This window comes from Mobula hypostoma, chromosome 22 (assembly GCF_963921235.1).
Source record: "Mobula hypostoma chromosome 22, sMobHyp1.1, whole genome shotgun sequence".
In the NCBI taxonomy this organism is placed as follows: domain Eukaryota; kingdom Metazoa; phylum Chordata; class Chondrichthyes; order Myliobatiformes; family Myliobatidae; genus Mobula; species Mobula hypostoma.
Window position 1 is genome coordinate 46,822,415 of NC_086118.1, and position 20,223 is coordinate 46,842,637.

Genomic DNA, 20,223 nt, shown 5'->3' on the forward strand with positions numbered 1-20,223 from the left:
GGCCTTTTAAGTCTTAGTATTTAATTGTTCAAGTGGTTTGGGGCATTGTGGATTGTGGTAGTTGCAACTAGAATTCAGACTATTTACCTACTTGTCAGTACTCAAGCCATTTGGTCCATTGGATGCATGCTTGCTTCCAGAAGAGGAATCCTCTATTGATCCTTATCCCATTCTCTCACTTTCTATCAACACTCAATTATTTTTGCCAATTACAATGGAGGAAATTAACAGACGCCAGTTAACCTATCTGTTTATTATGGGAGAATGCCAGGGCTCCCGATGGAAACTGACACAGCCACAAGAAGAACATGCAAACTCCACGTAGACCATGCCCAAATTGCAGTTGAATCTGGATTCTTGGAGAACTGAAGCAGCAGCACAAACTACATCACTATGTTTTCCGCCTTTAATTTCTAACTATTCGACCGCCTGTAACACTTTCTACATTCATAGGGTTATGCAGCATGGAAACAGAACCTTCAGTCCAATTTGCTCATGCTGGTTAAGATGGCTATTTATAATAATCCCATTTACCTCTCTTTGACTCATACTCCTCTAAACCAGGGGTTCCCAACCTGGGGTCCACGGATCCCTAGCTGAATGGTATTGGTCCATGGCATAAGAAAGGTTGGAGAACCCCTGCTACAAACCTTTCCTATTGATTTACCTACCCCAATGCCTTTTAAATATTGTGATGGTACTTGTCTTTACCACCTCCTTAGGCAGCTTGTCCCATATATCCCACCACTCTGTGGAAAAATTTGCCCTTTGGGCCCCCTTTAGATCTTTGTCCTGTCATCTCAAATATATGCCCTCTAGTTTTTGGCCCGGGAGAAAAGGACTGCAATTACCTACCCTATCTACTCCTCTCATAATTTTATATATCTCACTCTTGTCATCGTTCACTTGCCTTTCTTTCCATCGACTCAGTCTGCATGAGGATTCCTCTGCCTATCTTTATATTGTCCACAAACTTGGCCAGAAAACCATCAATTCTTTCATCCAGATCATTTACATAGAGTCATAGAAAAATGTAGCATAAAACCTGGTCTTTCAGCCCATCTAGTCTATGCAGAACCATTTAAACTACCTACTTGTATTGACCTGCACTGGAACCATAGCCCTCCATATTCCTCCTGTCCATGTACCTATTCAAACTTCCCTTAAACATTGAAATTGGACTTGCATGGACCACTTGTGCTGGCAGCTTGTTCCACACTCTCAGAGTGAAGAAGTTCCCCCTCAGGTTCCCCTTAAACTTTTCACCTTTCGCCCTTTACCCATGACCTTTAGTTGCCGTCTCACCCTTTACTCATTGGAAAATGACTGCTTGGATTTAACCATATCTATATCCCTCATAATTTTTTATAACTCCATCAAATCTCACCTCGGTCTTCTATGTTCTATGTTCAGAAAGGGTAAGACGAGGGAACAGACACCAATCCTCAAAGAGGGATCATGTGGAGAGAATGAGCAATTTCAAGTTCTTGCATGTCAAGACCTCTGAGGATCTAACTTGGTCCCAACATATTGATGTAGCTATAAAGAAGGCAAGACGGTGGCTATATTTCATCAGGAGTCTGAGGAGATTTGGTTTCTCACCTAAAACACTCAAACTTTCACAGATGTACCATGGAGAGCATTCTGACTGGCCACGTCACCATCTGGTATGGGGGCGGGGTGTGGAAATGGTGTGGTTCCTGCACAGGAGCGAAGTAAGCTGCAGAGAGTTTTAAAATTAGTCAGCTCCTTCATAGGTACTGGCTTCTATAGTATCCAAGACTTCCTCAAGGAGCCGTGCCTCAGAAAAGCAGCTTTAATCATCAAGTACCCCCTCCACTGAGGACATGCTCTTTTCTCATTGTTACAATCAGGAAAGAGGTAGAGAATCCTAAAGATGCACACTCAATGATTCAGGAACAGCTTCTTCCCCTCTGCCATCCAATTTCTAAATGGACATTGAAACCATGAACACTACCTCACTACTTTTTTCTAAATTTTTGTTTTCACTCTACTTATCTTAATTTAACACACACATTATATTTTTATACACACACACACACACACGCACGCACGTTCAGTTTTTATCTATATTTAATCATTTCAGTTTTTTTCTATATTTAATCATGTATTGCATCATGCAGCTGCCCCGGAGTTGATAAATTTCACGACATATGCAGGTGATATTAAACCTGATTGTGAATAAAGTCCTAACCAATTCAGTTTTTCCTTATAACTAACTTTATATTTCCTTTTGATAAATATAACTTTCCTTCTAACATATAATGTGGAAAAAAGCCGTCCCAACACCGACACCTGTGGCACACCACTAGTCACTGGCAGCCAACCAGAAAAGGCCCTCTTTGTCTTTTGCCAGTCAGACATCTTCTATCCATGCTAGGACCTTTCCTGCAATACCGTGAGTTCTTATCTTGTTAAGCAGCTTCATGTGCAGCACCTTGTCAAAGGCCTTCTGAAAAATCCAAGCAAACAACATCCACATTCTCCTTTGTCTATCCTGCCTGTTATTTCCTCAAAGAATTCCAGCAGATTTGTCAGGCAAGATTTCCCCTTTAGAAAACCATGCTGATTTTGGTCTATTTTATCGTGTGCCTCCAAGTACCCTGAGACCTCTTACTTAATAATAGTCTCAAACAGCTGAAGTCAGGCCTATAATTTCCTTTCTTCTGCCTGCCTCACTTCTTAAACAATGGAGTGACATTTGCAATTTTCCAGTCTTCAAGAACCATTCCAGAATCTAGCGATACTTGAAATATCATTACTAATGATTCCACAATCTCTTCAGCTACTTCTTTCAGAACGCTGGCATATAGTCCATCTGGTCCAGCTGGCTTACCTGCCTTCAGACTTTTCAGATCCCAAAGCACCTTCTCCTTAGTAATAAGCAACATCACTCACTTCTGCTTCCTGACACTTCCACACTTCTGGCATTCTGTTAGTATCTTTCACAGTGAAGACTGTCGCAAAACACTTGTGCCTACCTGTCTGTCCTTTCAACACAACGTGTATCCTTGGATGTTAAACTCCCTACTATGATTTTATTTCAGCCATGACTCAGATGCCCACAACATCATAGCTGCCAATTGTGCTACATGATCATCTACTTTATTCTGTCTACTCTTTGCATTCATATATAACATCTTTAGTAGTCATCATCCTTTTTGATTTTGCCCCTCCATTACACTTTAACTCATCCCACTGATTGCAATTCTACCCTGTCATCTGCCTGTCCTTCCTCACAGTCTCACTACACTCTGCATCTGGTTGTATACCAACTGCCCCATCCTCAGCTCTATTACTCTGGTTTTCATCCTGCTGCCAAGTTAGTTTAAACCCTCCCCAACAGCTGTATCACTCATTGTTTCACTATATGTTTCAATGCACTTGTGACATATATATATATCTTTACAATTGTCTGAATTAAATTCCACTAACCATTTCCCCACATGTCCTGGATCCTGTTATAAACTTAGCTTATTGTCCATTTTGCTACCAATTTTGGTGTTTTCAACAGACTTATTAATCATGCCACCACATTCTCTGCCAAATCATGATGAACATGGCTAATGAAGATAGAAATATCTCTGCCAAGGCCAATTTATACATAATATGTTGCTGTCACTTTCCAGTTTATAAGACACCTCATTGTGCCAAGGTTTGTTGTAATAACTGGTTGAACCATCCACTGGACAGTAGGTGGCAGATTAACATGCAAGTTGGGACATTCATATTGGGAACCAAATATTTTTTATGATTTTTTTCATGAGTTAAATAGTGTGCTGCAAAGTGCAGGTGTTCTTTAATCATTCTCTTGTGTAATTCCTTAATTCTCATGTTTTACAAGCTAATAATTAATGTAGTATAGTAATTAAAGGAGGGGAACGTTGACTCAGACCTTGAGAGGCATGCGTCGGGCGTTTTAATGCCTTACAAGGCGCAGATTGGAAGTCTGTGTGGGGCGCCACTCCTCACACAGACACTAGAGCAATGTGTGGTTAAGTGCCTTACTCAAGGACACAAACACGCTGCCACAGCTGAGGCTCGAACTAGCGATCTTCAGATCACTAGACGAACGCCTTAACCACTTGGCCACGTGCCCAACACAATAGTAATTAAAACTGGTATGTAATTTTGTGTAGAATTTGATTGTATATTGAAAGCACTTGCATGCTGAATATTACCAGCAGACAACAAGTATTGAATGCTATTGTGTATTTTGGCCTAATAAAAATCTAATTAATGGCGATTCAGGAAGATTTTTGAAGATTCGTTTTCCTCCAACCTTGGAAAATATTAATTTTTGGTAAGTAATTCTCTTGGGATAGACCTGGTTGTTTGGAATCCAATTTAAAGACCAGTGCTTTAGTTGTAATTGCAAGCTGTCAGGATGGGAGTGCAGAATTTCAGAAAGCTTTTTACAACTCTGAAATAATTTGATATTCTCTCTCATTGCCTGAGTCAAAGGAAAGGATCTTAATTTTGTCCCTGGATTTTGCTTATGATCTGGTGTAGTGGTGAGGGTGTGCTGGATTGTTGAGAAGACAACACAGAACTAAAATACCAATTATACTCGGTAGTCTCTTTCTTAGGTGTACACCACGTTAATGCAGATATCTAATCAGCCAATAACAAGTCAGCAACTCAATACGAAAAAACATGCAGATATCATCTAGAGTTTCATTTGTTAAGACCTAACACCAGGATGGGGAAGAAATGTGATCTAACTGACTTTGACCATAGAGTGGTTGTTGAAGCCAGGTGGGGTGGTTTGAGTATCTCAGTAACAGCTTCTGTCCTGGGATTTTCATGCACAAGTCTCTGGAGTTTACAGAGAATGGTGCGACAAAGGAAAAAAAGCATCCAGTGAGCTGCAGTTCTGTTGTCAAAAGTGCTTTATTAATGAGAGGTCGGAATGACAGGAAGGTGATATTAATGCAAGTAACTACTTGTTACAACAGTGGTATGCAGAAGAGCATCTCTGATGGCACAACGTCGAACCATGAAATGGATGGGCGACAGCAGCAGTAGACCACTTTATTAGGAACAGGAGGTACCCAATAAAGTGGCCATTGAGTGTATACCCAAATTAATGTTGATGATGCTTTGAGAAGGTGAAGAAAAGCGGAAGTGGTTCTTGTATCACAACCAATGGCACCAATATTGCAGGTGGTTTATTATTGACATTGATTTACAATTGTCACATATACCAAGAAACAGTGAAAAGCTAGCCTTGTATACTGTTCATACAGATCAGTTCATTACACAGTGTATTGAACTAGAACAAGGTAAAACAATAACAATGCAGTATTAAGTGTAAAAGCTACCCAAAAATTGCAGTGCAGGATCACAATGATGTAGATTCTGAGTCCATCTTATCGTACAAGGTCTGTTCAAGAGTCTGATAACTGTGGTTAGAAGCTGTCATTGAGCCTGGTGCTTTTACATTTTTGTATCTTCTGTCTGATGGGGAGAGTGGAAAGGGGAGAATGTCCAGGGTGGGTAGGGTCATTCATTATGATGACTGATTTACTGAGGCAGTAAGGGGAGACTGATCCTGTGATGTGCAGAGCTGTACCCACAGCTGTCTGCAGTTTCATGTGGTTGCGTGCAAAGCAGTTGCCCCACCAAGATGTTATGGATTCGTATTGTCACATGTACTGAGATACAGAGCAAAGCTTGTCTTGCACACTCTTCATATAGATCAAGCCATTACACAGTGCATTGAGTTAGAGCAAGTTAAAACAATAAGAAAATTCAGAATAAAGTGTAACAGCTACAGAGAATGTGCAGTGGTGGTAAACAATGTGCAAGATCATTGTCTGATCATCCTTGAAAGTTCCTGTGAACAAAGTGGCTGTTTCATTTATCACTAAGAAACAGTCACTGTATTTCTAACAAACGGAAACACGCCAGAGGAATTTGAAAAAGCCTTTTCATAAAATTGCAAGTTGTCATTCTGAAATGAATCATCATTACCATTTATTGAAACTGCAAATTTATTTCTGAAAATTGTACCAGAGTAGAAATTTTATATAAAATTGTGCTCCATAACATTGAGCTTTCGATACTGTTAGGGTGCATCGGAAATCACAAAGTTTGTAAAGGCTCAGCTGTCTTAGCATTTGGATTTGAAAATATTGATACTTTTGTTGGAGTGGGAGCAGAGCTAAATTATTCTGCCTATTACACAAAGCCATTTACCTGAATTCAACATTGAGTCTTTGGAACTACTGTAGAAGAGGCTATCTGGAGTGCTGTAATGAGTTATAAAAAGGACATTCATTGCTTGCTGTTTGTTATTAGCATTGGTTTCCTTATGGAAAAAGCATTCCCAGCAGAATCCTCTCCAGAAATATAAATGGTCCTTGCATTCAGCAGGGATATGATCCCTTGAGATCATCAGCGAATGACTGCAAGGGCTTCCTCTGTGTGTTCCAATTTCCTCCCACATTCCAAAGATGTATGGCTTAGGGTTAGTGAGTTGTGGGCAAGCAAAGTCAGTGCCAGATACGTGCAACATTTGAGGCTGCTCAGTACAATCCTTGCTGATTTGATTTAGCACAAATGATTGCATGTTTTGATGTTCATTTGATAAAGCTAATCTGATCTTCATCAAAGTACACAAGCTTGAAAGGATAGCTACAAAATCACTTCAAAAGCTTAAAGATCCTGCTAAGATTTTGATTGGGTGAAAGGGTAGCCCATTAAGTATTGACCAATGGATGGAGAGCCACACAATAATATTCCTTTTGCTTCGGCTTTGAACCATTGTTTCACAAAATCCTAGTTCTAATAAATTACGCTGGGTGGATAGGTCTCTATCAGCTTTGCACAACTGGACCATGCAATTTTTCATCCTTCTTTACAAAACTGCTCGAGCTCTGTCAGATTCAATGGGATCACGAGTGAACAGCCCTTTTTGAGTCCAACCATAAATTCTCAATTGGATTGAGGTCTGGATTCTGACTTGGTCACTCCAGGCCATTAACTTTGTTGTTTTTAAACCATTCCTGTGTAGCTTTGGCTTTATGCTTGGGCTTATTGTCTTGCTAGATAACAAATTTTCTTCTAAGTCGCAGTACTCTTGCTGACTCTTGCAGGTTTTCCTCCAGGCTTTCCCTGTATTTTGCTGCATTCATTTTACCTTCTACCTTCACAAGTCTTCCAGAGCCTTCTGCAGTGAAGCATCCCCACAGCATGATGTAACCTCCATCATGCTTCATGGTAGAGATGGTGTGTTCTTGATGATGGCGGCGTTTGGCTTACACTAAACATTGGGTTTTGATCTGATGGCCAAAAAGCTCAAGTTTGGTTTCACCAAACCATAGAACCTCCTTCCAGCTGACTTCAGAGTCTCCAACATGCCTTCTGGCAAAGTCTAGGCAAGATTTTATGTGAATTTTTTTTCAGTAGTGGCTTTTACTTTGCCACTCTCCCATAAACCTGACTGGTGAAGCACCAGGGTAACAGTTGTTGCGTGTGCAACCTCTCCCATCTCAGCCACTAAAGTTTGCAACTCCTCCAGAGTTGTGATAGGTCTCTGGGTGACCTCCTTCACTAGTCCCCTTCTTGCACGGTCACTCAGTTTTTGAGGATGGGCTGCACTAAGCAGATTTACAGCTGTGGCATATCCTTTCCATTTCTTGATGATTGCCTTAAATACTCTCCAAGGAATATTCAGTAACTTGGAAATTTACTCATTTCCATCTCCTGACTTGTGCTTTTCAATAACCTTTTCACGGAGTTGCTTAAAGTGTTCTATTGCCAGGATACTGACTCACCAGCAGCTGGACCTTCCAGACAGAGGTGTATTTTTACCACAATCATTTGAAACACCTTGACTGTACACAGGTGATCTTCATTTAACCAATTATCTGACTTCTAAAACCAATTGGCTGCACCAGTGATGATTTGATGTGTCATATTATAGGGGGTGAATACATATGCAATCAATTAATTAGGGTTTTATATTTGTAATTAGTTTAGATCACTTTATAGAGATCTGTTTTCACTTTGACACGAAGAGTCTTTTTCTGTTGATCAGTATCAAAAAAAAAAGTCAAATTAAATCCACTTTGATTCAATGTTGTAAAACAATAAAACATGAAAACTTCCAAGGTGGTGAATATTTTTTATAGGCACTGTACGTGCAACACAGAGCGTCATAGGAAGTCATTCCTGCCTGTGGCCATCGAACTTTACAACTCCTCCCTTGGAGGGTCAGACACTCTGAGCCAATAGGCTGGTCCTGGACTTATTTCCTGGCATAATTTACATATTACTATTTAACTATTTATGGTTTTATTACTATTTATTTATGGTGCAACTGTAATGAAAACAATTTCCCCTGGGATCAATAAAGTATGACTATGACTACTACTATGCTAGGTGTGACTCACACCAGCCAGTTAACCTACTGAGTGTACTTTGGGATGTGGGAGGAAACTGGTGCACCCACTGAAAACCCACATCACCAGAGGTCAGGATCAAACCTGGATTGCTGGAGCTGTGAAGTTATGCCATCTGAATTTTATATCAGAATTATTCTGTGCATAATTTAAAGATAAATTCTTGTCTATCCCTTCACTGAATTTTTCATATCATTTTGAACATGTGTCCCCAACCTTCATATTATCTGCTAATGGGAGCAGCTCCTCTATTTACCGACCTCTATTTCTCCTGGTAAAATGGCTGTGCAGTCGGATGCAGTGGTTTCTGTGGGGCCAACCAAAGGTATTATTGTCTTTTTCATGTATTTTTTACAATTGAAAGACCCTGCTGGACATCAAGAACTTAAAGTACTGCAGGTCTAGCCCATCAGTGAGTTGCGGAGAAGCTGAAGGAGCTGGACTTGGTGTGGACTGTGATGCTGCTTGTGACAGAGAGGCGTTGGTGCGCAAAGGGAGGTGTGCAGTCTAACAGCGAGTGATCATGTTAGTTGCTTTTCTTGTGATCGCAAGACCCTGTTGGACATTAAAGGTCTGCAAGTCCAATTCATTGGTTTATTGGCTAATGTCAGGAACAGACAGTGGGGGAGCTATGTGGCCTCAGTTGTCGCGAGGACTAGGCCTCAAGCCGTGGTGTCGCCTGTTTACAGTCGTCCAAGGAGAGGCTTCGGAGTTGGCAGCAGGAGTGCAGGAGGCAGTACTGCTCTTCCCCCCCTGCCCCCCAGTGTTCACTCAGCAAAAGACAAGCCGTACTGTGCTTGACTGGAGACTGCTGCAACATTCATGGACTCAGGGACTTGAACTATATTTTTAGTGTATGACTATATTTTATATGCCTGTGCCTTGTGCTGTGTATGACTGTTGGTATTATGTTTTGCACCTTGGCTCCAGAGTAACGCTGTTTCATTTGGCTGTCTTCATAGGTACTTTTGTATGGTTGAATGACAAATAAACAAAGTTGAATTTAAATCCAATTTCTGAATAATAAGATAGTAGATTCTCAAAGCTTTACTGTAAATAGGCTGGATTTGGTCATTGAAATCCATTGCCTAAATGCTTGCTTAACTTTCAAGTTTCTGGGAAAGGAAAGGGAGGACAATAAAGGAAAGATGTGAATGATGGAGAATTGTAATGTAGAACAGTAAAGCTTTTTCTTTTATACTGATCGCGTGTCTGTACCCTGAAAATTTCATAGCTTAAAAATACATTGAGGTAAAATATACTTATGGGTTTCTGCAAATCTTATAAACCAGTTGGTCTTTGGGGAAATTATGATTCCATGTAAACTAGAGAAAACCTGTGGAGCCACAAGAGACTCTAGCAATCTAGAGTTGCTCGAGAAAGCCTGTTTCCAGTACTAAATTTATCACCACCGATGCTGCAGACATGAGTCCATCTTGACTCACTTGGTAGAAATTTTGAAATTTGAGAATAATATGAATACTGATGTTGCTCAGTACTGAGTAAATATTTTCAGTGAAGCCCCCTTCTATATATCTGCTGTCTTAGGTGTGGTACAGTCTTTGAAGAAGAATCTCTCTGCAGCAGTTACAGCAGAGAAGAACATCGAACATATAGCAGAAGAACAGACCCTTCGGCCCACAATTAAATAAGTCAATAAAATTGAGAGAGTACAGAGGAGGTTTACTAAAATGTTGCCTGGGTTTCATCTCCCAAGTTACAGAGAAAGGTTGAACAAGTTAGGTCTTTATTCTTTGGAGTGTAGAAGATTGAGGGGAGACTTGATAGAGGTGTTTAAAATTATGAGGGGGATTGATAGAGTTGACGTGGTTAGAATTTTTCCATTGAGAGTGGGGAAGATTCAAACAAGAGGGCATGGGTTGAGAATTAGAGGACAGTAGTTTAGGGGTAACATGAGGGGGAACTTCTTTACTTAGAGAGTGGTAGCTGTGTGGAATGAACTTCCAGCAGGAGTGGTTGAGGCAGGTTCTATGTTGTCATTTAAAGTTAAATTGGATAGATATATGGACAGGAAAGGAATGGAGGGTTATGGGCTGAGTGCAGGTCGGTGGGAATAGGAAAGGGTATGAGTACGGCAGGGACTAGAACGGCCGAGATGGCCTGTTTCCGTGCTGTAATTGTTATATGGTTATAAGTGATCAAATGGTGAACTAAACTAATGCCTACATAATGCTTATATCCTTCCATTTCCCTAACATTCATTCACCGATTTAAACATCTCTTAAAATCCCTAATGTATCTACCTCTGCCACCACACCTGGCAGTGCATTCCAGGCACCCACCATTCTCTATGATTAAAAAGTTGTTTTTTGATTTTACCCTCTCTCTCCTTAAAATGCCTGCTCTCTGGTATTAGAATTATCCCTTAACTAATAATAGACAACAGACAATAGGTGCAGGAGTAGGCCATTCAGCCCTTTGAGCCAGCACCGCCGTTCACTGTGATCATGGCTGATCATCCACAATCAGTAGCCTTTTCCTGCCTTCTCCCCATATCCCTTCACTCCGCTATCTCTAAGAGCTCTATCTAACTCTTTCTTTGAAAGAATCCAGAGAATTGGCCTCCTCTGCCTTCTGAGGCAGAGCATTCCACAGAACCACAACCCTCTGTGTGGAAAAAAGTTTTTCCTTAACTCCGTTCTAAATTGTCTACCCTTTATTCTTAAACTGTGGCCTCTGGTTCTGGACTCCCCCAACCTCGGGAACATGTTTCCTGCCTCTAGCTTGTCCAATCCCCTAATAATCTTATATGTTTCAATCAGATTCCGTCTCATCCTTCTAAATTCCAGTGTATACAACCCCAGTTGCTCCAATCTTTCAACATATGACAGTCCCGCCATCCCGGGAATTAACCTTGTGAACCTACGCTGCACTCCCTCAATAGCTAGAATGTAATAGTCACAAGTGCTCCATGTGGTCACTTATCTCTCCTACGCCTCCAGTATCTATACGCAAATCGAATGTGGTGTTTCACACTTTATGGTGAAATATGGTTTAAACTATATTCAAAAATTAAAATCAATGCTCTTACTGGGAATCTGAAATTGAAAAATGCGCAGGAAATAATGAGCAGATCAAGCAGCAGCAGTGGAGAGAGGAGTTGAAACATAGTTCAATAATATTTTATCAGAAGGGTATGAAAACATTGTGATTAAAGTTCATCAGCTTGAAGCATTAACTCTGATTCCTTCTTTGGTGCTATATGGCTTTCTGGGTATTGCCAGCATTTTCAGTTTATATTACAGTTCAGATTAATCAGTTCGGCATGTCCTCAGGATGTGCAAAATGGAACAGAAATCATTCTTGAAATGGAATAGAAATGTGTCCTGAAGAAGGGTCTCGGCCTGAAACTTTTGACTGTTCATTTCCATGTTGCTGCCTGACCTGCCGAGTTCCTCCAGTATTGTGTGTGTGTGTTGCAATAGAAGTCATTGTTTATTCTTTCATCAATTCTGCTAATAATAGTAAAGTATCTATTTAACGTGCTCGTTGGCCTCGAAATACTTTGTATATTGTGAAAATTGAAAACAAAAGAGGGAAATTCGCGTGCTCTGTAAATGATTATTTGCTGAATGTTATGTCATAATTTTAGATCTATTAGAAATGATTATTATGGGAGCAAGAGAAGATGGGGGCGGGATGCAGCTTGCGCGACCACTCCGGTGAATGATATCTGTAATCTGTCAAGTAGGGTGCCATGCACAATCCTGATTTGATGGAGGCAGACGTGAGAGAACGGAGGATCATCTGGAGAAACTTCTGAAATGCCTTTCTCGCTGCTGCTGTTACTGTGTGATCCAGAATTTCTGGAGGGGAAGGCCCCGAATCCTCGACTTTGCTTGTTGCTCGGCGGCCGGGATAGGGTCAAAGCACTCGGCAGAGATGGTGCTCAGTGCTCGGTGTCGAAGGGCTGGTCGGAGGCTCGAAGTTTTCGGACGGACTCGGTCAGCTGTGGTCAGCTGCTTCCAATGCATCGACAGTTGTCAGTGCCTGGAGGTTTATGGCAGAGAGAGTTTCTCCCTTCTGCCGCCTGCTATCGGGGACTATCGGGAGTCGATCGGAACTTTGAGACTTTTTTTTTACCGTTCCCATGGTCTGCTGTTTATCAAATTATGGTACTGCTTTGCACTGCTGTAACTATATGTTATAATTATGTGGTCTTGTCAGTGTTAGTCTTTGGTTTGTCCTTTTTTGTGATATCACTCTGGAGGAATATTGTATCATTTCTTAATGCATGCATGCATTTCTAAATGACAATAAACGAGGACTGAGTGTCCTCATAATCTAAAAAAAAATATTATTCTCACAATGTGTTATACTATTGTCATAAAATGTAGGTTGCTTATGACTGAAGTACTATGTTCTGTTTATATCAGTAATCTTATAGCTAGGTACTACAATTATAAAGGTAGCAGTCTGTCATCAAGGACAGCGGCACAGTTTAATCTGATGATGGAATCACAGGTAGGCAGTCTAGTATAGGAGCGTGTATTCATTAAAGACTGAAGAACGTGCATAATGTGCATGGCTGCATTGAGGTTTGGAAATGAGGTTGAAGAATCTTGCTTGATTTGCAGAGGCTCGGAGTCTGTGAGTTAGATCAATAAAGAGTTGATCATTATATGGGTTGGAGGAGGAGATAGCTAAAACAACACAGTAGATCGAGGTGGAGAGGCTGTTGAAAGCGATGGAGCTGCTGAGCACCACTGAGATGAAAGTATGGTTATAGATCTCAACAGTGGACAAGGAGGAGAGGTACAAGTAATAATGTACAGAAATTAAATAAATCAATCTGGAGTAGAGCGGAAGGTGCAGCCCTGGGGTTCAAAGAGAACCTGGACAAGTACATACCAAATGTGTCCAATTTGTTCTCTAAAGCAAACCAATGTTTCAGTAGAGTAGGCAATGTCATTGAACAGAAAAGCCTACAAAAAGTAGTAGAGATGGCCCAGTCTCTCCCGGGTAAAGCCCTCCCCACCATTTAGCACGTCTACACAGAGCATTGTTGCAGGAACGCAGCATCAATTATCAGGGACCCCACCTCCCAGGTCATGCTTCCTTCTCACTGCTGTCGTCAGGAAGAAGGTACAGAAGCTTCAGGACTCACACCATGAGGTTCAGGAACAGTTATTACCCCTCAACCATCATGCTGTTGAATCAGAGGGGATAACTTCACTTGCCCCATCACTGAACTGTTCCCACCGCCTGTCGACTCACTCTCAAGGACTGATCATCTCATGCTCTTGATACTTAATGCTTATTTATTTATTTGTTTATTTACTTTGTACTTGCACAGATTGTTATCTGTTGCACATTGCTTGCTTTTTGCCACCCTGTTGGGTGCGGCCTTTCACTGAATCTATTATGGTTCTTAGTTTTACTGAGTATCTCAGGGTTGTATGTGGTGACATGTATAATAAACCTATTTTGTCCTTTGATTTTGAGCCTTGAGCTTCATTTAAATGCAGATAACCTCAAATATTATCAGTGACATACTAGGACTGGGATTTGCTGTTGCCGAGTCTATTATTTTTGGAACAGCTCTGAAGTTGTCTTTGTGCGAACACATGTGCAGGCCTGAAAATGCCAAAGTCACTGAGTCATTTATTACTTAAACAGACAGGAAGGGCGCCAGCTCAGCTGCATAATCAGGGTGTGCCTGTCTCAAGGGTAGTTGCTGCAAATGAAGCTTAGCACCTCCTTATACAGTGACGGAGCAGGCAGCCAATTGGTGTTCTGTGGCTGTTGCACAGTCAATTGTTAAATTACACAGAGTGTAGTGATTGGCTTACTAGTACTAGGTGCTGATAAACCCTGCCTGCTTTCAGCAACTTGAGCTGTGTTAAGAATTCTTGGATCTCTGCTCGGCAGTTTAGGTTTCAGCTTCAACTGTTTCACTGAAATAGTTTTTATTTACAAGTTATTTTGATCTAGAACGGGTGCCTGGAACAATGGTTCTCAACGCTGAAGGTGGTGGTGGTAAGTTTGAGTCTCTGACAGGAAATCCATTTCCTTTCAACAGTGTAACCTGTTTACTCTCTGCCAGTATAGGTACAAGTTTATAATCATGAGGGAGGCAAAGAAGCATTGAGTGTTTGTAAAGTTAACTTATAATTTATTACCAAATTTCTTTACAAACATTTTTAATAATGAATACACGTCCTGTGACTTTTCCTGTTACCTTGTTCTAAGCTGAAAATGAACATGACTGTAACTTTATTTTTTTGTACTAACTATATTGGTTGATCTGCAGATGGTGTTATACCACACTTTAGTGAACAATGCTGGATGTTCGGAAGTAACTGTTCAAGCATTCACATATAAAATGATGACTTTGGAGCTAAATTGCCATCTTAACTAGAATACATTTTGTCGACATAATTGGCAGCATCTGATGATATGATTTTGCTTGATGAAATTAAATGACAATTATTGAGCTGTGAAGTGTCTTTGTGGCTGTAGAACGGGGATTTCCAACCTTTTTCATGCTGTGGACCAATACCATTAAGGAAGGGTCTGTGAATGTTAGGTTGTGAACCCTTGATATAGAAAGTACCTGAAACAGTCAGCAGGTTGAGTAGCATCTGTGCGTGGTGGAGGTGCGGAAAAAGGGGAGAGACCAAGTTAACCTGACGAAAGGTTCTGAAGAATGGTCATTGACCTGAAGTGCAAATTCTGTTTCTTTCTCCACAGATGCTGACTGATCTGCTGACTATAGTTAGCATTTTTCTGATGTTATTTTGGATCACAAGCATATCCTGATTTAGCTTTTCAGTACTTGTGGGGCATCACTATTTAAAGGTCTCCAAAGTCCATTTTTTGTGAAGTATAACATAGTGACTCTGTTCAAATCCTCTACATAGTTAGAGAGAGGCATTAAGGTAACTGAGAATAAGCCTATCCATTGGGTTGTACTTTAGAATGTTTATTGCTCCAAAGAAGTATTGAAAATATACTTTTATAACCTATTTCACTTCTTGCATAATCTCCATGGAACCTTCTGCTTCTGTTCTTCAGCCCTTCACCTCTACTGTCAGCAGCTCACCTGTGTCCCCTGTCCTGGGCCAGTCTTTCAAATTGTCCCCAGATGTAACCCATCCTCCTGCCGTATCCTTCCTCTCCCCGAGATGAGGATCTTTGAGCTTCTGTTGTGTTTCTGTAGCACTCGGTTTTTACAGAATGGGGTTGCTGGCCCCAGACCCAATCCTTCTCCTTTTGCAGCTGAGCTTGGGGCCATTCATGACAAAGTTGAGGAGCCTTGCAGCCAGTAACAGTTCTCAAACCCTAATGCAATGCAAGTAGCTTTGTAGCTGATTTCTTTATAGCCAGCTTCTGCCAGTCGTGGTGTCAGAATGGTCACATTTTTGTTTTGATGATGTTGATTGAAGGACCAGTACTGAACAGGACACTAGCGAGTAATCACCTGGTATGGATTAATGTCTCATCCAAAAGTCTGCAAATCAGATTGAGTCATTGGTAATTTCTAATTCTAAAATGTAAGCAAATTAAAGAAAAGAAATGGATTCAATGTGATCTATAAATGTTTGCATTTTATTAGTGAGCAACTTTACTGAACTAATGGTTTTGTTTCTGGTTCAGCATGCTACTTTAAATCCAACATGGTTGTTTAGAAACATAAAATGATGGCTTACACTGGAGAGACTCCAGCAGAGAAATTTCTCCTCTTCAAAGTTCAGTCCTTGTGTATGATCTCATTATACACAAGTTATCAGAAAATGGAAACATAGAAACGTAGAAAACCTACAGCACAATACAGGCCCTTTGGCCCACAGAGTTGTGCCGAACATGTCCCTACCTTAGAAATTACTAGGCTTACCTATAGCCCTCTATTTTACTAAGCTCCATGTATCTATCTAAAAGTCTCTTAAAAGACCCTAACGTATCTGCCTCCACCACCGTTGCCAACAGCCTATTCCACACACTCACCACTCTGAATGAAAAACTTACCCCTGACATCTCCTCTGTACTTACTCCCCAGCACCTTAATCCTGTGTCCTCTTGTGACAACCATTTCAGCCCTGGGAAAAAGCCTTTGACGATCCACATGATCAGTGCCTCTCATCATCTTATACACCTCTATCAGGTCACCTCTTATCCTCTGTTGCTCCAAGGAGAAAAGGCCGAGTTCACTCAACCTATTCTCATAAGGCATGCTTCCCAATCCAGGCAACATCCTTGTAAGTCTCCTGCACCCTTTCTATGGCTTCTACATCCTTCCTGTAGTGAGGTGACCAGAACTGAGCACAGTACTCCCAAGTGTGGTCTGACCAGGGTCCTATATAGCTGCAACATCACCTCTCGGCTCCTAAGTTCAATTCTATGATTGATGAAGGCCAATACACCCTACGCTTTCTTAACCACAGAGTCAACCTGCGCAGCTGGTTTGAGTGTCGTATGGATTTGGACCCCAAGATCCCTCTGATCCTCCATACTGCCAAGAGTCTTACCATTAATACTATATTCTGCCATCATATTTGACCTACTAAAATGAACCACTTCACACTTACCTGGTTTGAACTCCATCTGCCACTTCTCAGCCCAGTTTTGCATCCTATCAATGTCCCACTGTAACCTCTGACAGCCCTCCAGACTATCCACAACACCTCCAACCTTTGTGTCATCAGCAAGCTTACTAACCCATCCCTCCACTTCCTCATCCAAGTCATTTATAAAAATCACGAAGAGTAAGGGTCCCAGAACAGATCCCTGAGGCACTCCACTGGTGACTGACCTCCATGCAGAATATGACCCATCTACAACCACTCTTTGCCTTCTGTGGGTAAGCCAGTTCTGGATCCACAAAGCAATGTCCTCTTGGATCCCATGCCTCCTTACTTTCTCAATAAGCCTTGCATGGGGTACCTTATCAAATGCCTTGCTGAAATCCATATACGCTACATCTACTGCTCTTCCTTCATCGACGTGTTTAGTCATATCCTCAAAAAATTCAATCTGGCTCGTAAGGCATGAACTGCCCTTGACAAAGCCATGCTGACTATTCCTAATCATATTATACCTCTCCAAATGTTCGTAAATCCTGCCTCTCAGGATCTTCTCCATCAACTTACCAACCACTGAGGTAAGACTCTCTGGTCTCTAGTTTCCTGGGCGCTCTCTCCTCCCTTTCTTGAATAAAGGAAAAACATCCGCAACCCTCCAATCTTCTGGAAACACTCCCATCCTCATTGATGATGCAAAGATCATCGCCAGAGGCTCAGCAATCTCCTCCCCCGCCTCCCACAGCAGCCTGGGGTACACCTCACCTGGTCCCGGCGACTATCCAACTTGAAGCTTTCTAAAAGCCCCAGCTCATCCTCTTTCTTAATATCTACATGCTCAAGCTTTTCAGTCTGCTGCAAGTCATCACTACAATCACCAAGATCCTTTTCTGTAGTGTAAAGTTTGAGTACAGAGAGGAAATTAAGAACCTGGTGGGATGGTGCGAAGACAATAACCTATCCCTCAACGTCAGCAAGAAGAAGGAATTGGTTGTTGACTTTAGAAGGAGTAGCAGACCGCATGACACCATCTACATCGGTGGTGCGCAGGTGGAACAAGTCAGAAGCTTTAAGTTTCTCGGGGTCAATATCACAAATGACCTGACTTGGTCCAACCAAGCAGAGTCCATTGCCAAGAAGGCCCACCTGAGAAAGCTAAAGAAATTTGGCCTGTCCCCTAAAACCCTCACTAATTTTTATAGATGCACCGTAAAAAGCATTACATCACAATCTGGTAAGGAAGTTGTCCTGTCCAAGACCAGAAGAAGCTGCAGGAGATCATGAATACAGCCCAGCACATACACAAACCAATCTTCTGTCCTTGGAATCACTTTATACCGCACGCTGTTGGAGCAGTGCTGCCAGAATAATCAAGGACAAGACCCATCCAGCCAACACACTTTTCGTCCTTCTTCCCTCCGGGGGAAGGCTAAGGGACTTGAAGACTCGTACATCCAGATTTGGGAACAGCTTCTTTCCAACTGTGATAAGACTGCTGACCAGATCCTGACCTGGATCTGGGCCGTACCCTCCAAATATCCGGACCTGACTCTCCAAGTTTTTCAGCACTGCCTTACTTTCCCTTTTCTATTTTCTACTTATGATTTATAATTTAAATTTGTATTATATTTATTATCGATTTGTACTCCAGGGAGCGCGAAGCGCAGAATCAAATATCGCTGTGATGATTGTACGCTTTAGTATAAATTGTTTGGCGGCAATAAAGTAATAAAAGTAAATTACCTCTGCTGTTTTCTCCAGTTCCATACACACTTTCCCACTGTCACACTTGATAGGTCCTATTCTTTCATGTCTTATCCTCTTGCTCTTCACATACTTGTAGAATGCTTTGGGGTTTTCCTTAATCCTGCCCACCATGTAAGTGGTAAGCCATGTAAAAGTTTAACAGTTTGCAGTGATCTTTCTCAAGTTAGGTAATGCAGTTTTGTTCTTCAAGTCTTAATACATGGGATTTTTTAAAACTCTCAAATCAAAAGAGCAAAAACTCTATGTTTAAATTGTATACAAGAGTGGGAACAAATTACAGCAATGCCTTATTATAGGGAATTAACTTTCTGCTTAAAGATAGCTTAATCAATTCCTGTTTAAAATTATTTTAATACATTATGTAAGTGTTGAATCATACTGCTAAAAATGGTACATCTTATCATTATGTTGGGGTCAGGTAGAGTGGGCGAAAGTATTTCCACACCATTTAAAAACAAGTAAAGTAGGTTAGCTTAATTAGAATTGTGTTATTCTGTGCTGCCATCTAAGTTTAAACTCCAGCATAATTTCAATCAAGTCAATACTTTTTTTCAAAAGTTATTACCGTTGTCTTCCATAGCTGTAGGAGACACAAACCCTTCATTTAATTTGAAGGACATTTGAGTGCTGTGCATTCTTCATTTCTTTGCTTCAGTACTAGTTCTTTGCTTCATCAGTGTGCACTCTCAAATGCCTGCCCTTCAGCCACAGCTTCAATCACTTGGAATAAAGAGTTGACATTTTAGACAGAGACCCTTCATTGGGTCTGGAAGGAAAGGAGGAAGAAGGTGGGGGGAGGGGAAGGAGTCCAAGCTAGAAAGTGGTGGGTGAAGCCATGCAAGGGTAAGGGGTGTGTGTGTGTGTGTGTGTGTGTGGTGCTGGATAGAAAAGGTAAAAGTCTGAAGAAGGGTGGCAGATAGCATAGCGGTAGCACTTACTTTACAGTACCAGTGTTTAATTCCTGCTGCTGTCTAAGGAGTTTGTCCGTTCTCCCCATGACCGCATGTTTCCTCTGAATGTTCCAGATTCCTCCCACAGTACAAAGACGTACCGGTTAGTAGGCTAGTTGGTCATTGTAAATTGTCCTGTGATTAGGCTATGGTTAAATTGGGGGTTGCTGGGTGGTGCAGCTCGAAGGGCTGGAAGGGCCTATTCTGCACTATATCTCAATAAATAAATACATAGATAAAAGAAAGAATCTGTCAGGAGAGGAGAGTGGACCATGGCAGAAAGGGAAGGAAGAGGGACCCCAGAGAGAGGTGATAGGCAGGTAAGGAGAAGAGAGAAGGTGCACCTTCTTAGTCCAGCTGCTTCTCCCTTTCCAGTCCTGATAAGGGGTCTTGGCCTGAAATGTTGTCTCGTTATTCCTTTCCACAGATGCTACCTGATCTGCTGAGTCCAGCATTTTGATGCGTGTTACTCTCGGTTTCCAGCATCAGCAGAATCCTTTGTGTTCAGTCACTGGGTGTGCTTTCCCAGCCTCTCAA

The 20,223-nt window shown here is 41.4% G+C and overlaps 1 protein-coding gene across 3 annotated transcripts in view; it reads left to right on the forward strand.

Moving 5' to 3' along the window:
* cyth1b (cytohesin 1b) overlaps positions 1–20,223 on the forward strand; it is a 252,469-nt gene that overhangs the window by 99,915 nt on the left and 132,331 nt on the right. Inside the window, exon 1 of one of the 3 annotated variants that reach the window (XM_063074557.1) lies at positions 14,226–14,429. The exons of the other annotated variants lie outside the window; for them this stretch is intronic. Within the exon in view, the coding sequence (XP_062930627.1) occupies positions 14,402–14,429 (28 nt within the window). The 5' untranslated portion in view covers positions 14,226–14,401. Of the gene's footprint in view, positions 1–14,225; positions 14,430–20,223 lie in introns of those variants that run through there. 3 annotated transcript variants of the gene reach the window in all.